At 46.5% G+C, this 3,589-nt stretch overlaps 1 protein-coding gene across 3 annotated transcripts in view; it reads left to right on the top strand.

The window, feature by feature from the left end:
• Nucleotides 1–230: 230 nt before the first annotated feature.
• FNBP1L (formin binding protein 1-like) overlaps nucleotides 231–3,589 on the top strand; it is a 98,687-nt gene continuing 95,328 nt past the window's right edge. For all 3 annotated transcript variants that reach the window (XM_015413361.1, XM_015413362.1, XM_015413360.1), the window contains exon 1: nucleotides 231–502. In XM_015413361.1, the coding sequence (XP_015268847.1) occupies nucleotides 479–502 (24 nt within the window). In that variant the 5' untranslated portion in view covers nucleotides 231–478. The remainder of the gene's footprint in view (nucleotides 503–3,589) is intronic.

Genomic DNA, 3,589 nt, shown 5'->3' with positions numbered 1-3,589 from the left:
CGTGACTTCACACCCGAAGCAGCAGCCCAGCGCACCCCACCACCTCCTCTCACTGCCTGCGTAGGTCACGCCGCCGCCGGGAAGCCGAAATCCGCCTAGTAGGATCCCCGAAGGAGTCGGCTCGCTTTCGCTCCTCATCCCGCGGCCTCCCCGAGGAGCGGCCAAGCCCGCCTCCCTCCCAGCTTCCACCGCGGCTCTCCTCCCCTCTTTCCTTTCCCAGTTCCCAGCTTCTTCGAGTAAGGCGGAGCTGAGGCTACGGTTCCTTGCCGTCGCCACCGCCTCTCTGCGTCCCTCTCACAGGCGCTTAAGGGACTGGGGAGGGGAGTGGGGGGGCCGGGCCGGGTTCTCCGTCTGAGGGGACGGCGAGGGAGCGCAGCTGGCGGCCGTCGCAGCAGCAAGCAACAGCCTCGGGAGGCGTGAGCACAAGCGCCACAAAGGAGCGGCCGGCGGTGGAGTCTGCGCTGCCCGAGGAGTCGCCATGAGCTGGGGCACGGAGCTGTGGGTGAGTCCCTGGCTCGCTCCTCATTGTGTCTGGGACTCATTTATCTCTCCCGCCCGCCTCGCGTCGGCAAAAGGAGGGCGTTTAGGCCGGCTTCTGGGTGGGTGGGACGGACGGACGGAGCTCCCTGGGGGTGGAGAGAGCCTTTCCTCTGATTACACCCCCCCCCCCCAAAAAAGCCGGGGGGATTGGGGAGGCATTTGGGCTGCTTGGTGGAGGGGGAAATGGGGAGGGGGGGAGAGTTGGCCATGGAGCGGGGGGTGGCTGAGTCGGTGGTCGCGGCATCTCCCGTGCACAGAGAGGGCGGGGCTTCGAATTCGGATTATCCTTCCAGTATTTGGTTTAGCCCGGAGTCCAAAGCGCCGACCTTTGCTCCGCACCATCCCGGCCCCGTCGTGGGTTGTCCCCTTCTTTCAGGAGCCTCCGGCTTCTTTTCCAGAGCAGGAGGACAGCCGAGACCACAGCATCGCGTTCTTCATTGATTGGAGGAGATCTATCTTTCCCCTTAAACAATGGAACAGTGTCGGGGCGCACACCAGGAGTAATTTCTTTGTTTACCCGTAAAATCAATGATTATGTGGACAAGTTTTTCCTTTTCTTTGCTTTTGTATTTAAAGGAGGAAATAAAGATCTTTCAGGTTTGGTGTGAGTCAGCTGTGCTGTGACTGGCATTCTTGCTTCTGACAATGATGTGTACTAGGAAAGGGTTACCAGTAACATAAAAAAGAGGTGTGTTAGACAGTCAAAAAGGGGTTGGGTGATCTGTTTAGTAAATATGTGGGGAGGACTGCTAACCTGAAATCAACATTCCTCTTGCTTTTAATTGAACATGAGGGCTTAAGGTGAGAGGAGTTGTTGACTTCAGTCTTGTTGTTGATGTGGGTAGAATCTAATTTGAATCAACGGAAAGCCTGTATATTAACATTCTAAGGTGCTGTTGCTTAATAATGAAATATTGTTGTTTTGTGTTCAGTGTTATAGTGCTTTCCACTAAATATCTGAGTAGATAGCTAAGAAATTGGCAAGTAGTTCATCCCTCTATGTGCAGTCTGTTTACTTTCTAAGAAAATCTCGATTACCAGAGCTTGCTGATGGTAACAATGGTCAGAAAGGTAATGACATGACATTGTGCCTATGGCACTAGCTGCCATTGGCATGCCCTGCTAGTGATGACTCCTTTCTTTTGAGTCAATAAATGGATGGAGTGTGTAAAAGAAATAAGAAATTTGAGTATAATAATTATCACAGTGCCTTGTTGTGCATTATCATGGGTTATGTGTAACCGTTTTAATTGGGCAAAGATGGAGAGTTGTGTTAAATAAAATGTGTATATGTACTGTGCATATAGCCTGCCAGCAAGCTTGTCATTTAGTGCATCTGGCTTGTTATGTGTCATCCTAGCTTAGCTGGAGTTATGACATTGGCTCCAGTAGGATATATGGGGTGGTGGTGGGGGACTGTGCAGTAGTGTATTATTGTGGTATATATGGTGTTCCCAAATGATTGGGAAAGCACAAAATATAATATTGCTTGTATATATTATTCATCAAATTACCTTGGCCAAAATAGACATTGATGCTTTTGTAGAACAGAATTTTTACATGAGATGGTGAAGATTTCCCCTTCTTTCTCCATCCTGCCACCGTTTTTTAGATTTTGTGTTCCAATCTGTTGGTCTGCAAATATAGCTTTATTTCATATGAACCGAGTTTGCCTCAGTAATGATGCTCTTGTAGTCATTCTGTAAAGCCATCTTTTTCTTTCTGGGATGAGGGAATTCTTTAGGAGTCCTATGTTAACTTTTGCCAGTACTGTACTTTATTAAGAGGCATTGTTTCTCTTCTGAATAAAGGAAAATGTGTATCTGTGTCCTTCCTTTTAAACATCAGACATTTCTAGGGTTTTTTATACGAGAATATATTAATTAAACATATAGTAGTTTGCTTTTCTGGATTTACAATGGCCTTTATTAAAATTGCATTTCAAAATGTGTGCTGTGTATTTGGATTTTTCCCCAAATGATACTTGCTGCTTATCCTAGTGACTTGGCATTGGTCTCAGGCTATCAGACTGTACTGATTTCTGTGTGCATCATTGTCCTGTCTTTTTGTTTCTGTCCTATACCCTAAGAGTTTCCATGCATGTACCTTTTACCTCATTTAGACTTACTTCTGCTAAATTTAATATTCTGTAGTGCACGTAGCAAAACTTTTTAAAATATAAACAATATTAATTGAAATTCATTTTTCTGCAAATTCAACAAAATTATCTCTGCCTTTTAAAAACAGCTGCATATTGAAGCATGTATTAAGCATACATGAAAGTAATCTTGAATAACTTAGATGACCTTAGCATCACCCACTGTTGCTGAATCCCTCCCCTTTGTGGTTACTTCAGTGGACAGCGTTCCGTGTGCCTCGGTGTTTAGTCATGCCGGCCACATGACCACGGAAACGTCTTCAGACAGTGCTGGCTCTTTGGCTTGGAAACGGCGATGAGCACTCCCCCCTAGAGTCAGATTCAGCTAGCTTTTGAGCAAGGGAAACCTTTTACAGTGGACCACAGCCTGTGGTAGAGGATTGTGTTTTTGTGTGCTACAGTAACCAATCATTTTGGACCAGTGGTGAAAAGAGATGGGAATGGAAAGATATGGAATAAACAGAAAGGCATAAATGGGTTGCTGTAAAGCATTTCACATAATCCAAGAGTGCTGGGGAAGAGTTTATGAGCCTTTTGGAGGTGTAATTTAGGCTTTGTGTACTGATACCATATTGATTTCATGTGAGCATAAACATCTCTCCTTATATATAATTGAATAGTGGGTGCCAAAGTTCTAAAATGCACTCCTTTAGTGTATGGACGCTTGGACTGTCAGTCAGAAGACGCTGGCTGGGTTGACTGGCTGCTTTGTGCAGTCCCGCCCAGCGTTTCAAGGTCTTTTGCATATGGAAGCTGATTGGACTTCACTGCATTCCACACCTCAAACTCACCCCCCTCCCCGCAAGGCAGTTGGAATGTCAGTTGCATATGGAACCTTCAAGGTCTTTTGCATATGGAAGCTGGACTTCACTCCATTCCACACCTCATACT

Source organism: Gekko japonicus, unplaced genomic scaffold (assembly GCF_001447785.1).
Source record: "Gekko japonicus isolate JY-2015 unplaced genomic scaffold, Gekko_japonicus_V1.1 scaffold70, whole genome shotgun sequence".
Taxonomy (NCBI): domain Eukaryota; kingdom Metazoa; phylum Chordata; class Lepidosauria; order Squamata; family Gekkonidae; genus Gekko; species Gekko japonicus.
The sequence above is the reverse complement of the archived record's forward strand: the minus strand, read 5'-3'. Positions and strand labels throughout refer to the sequence as shown.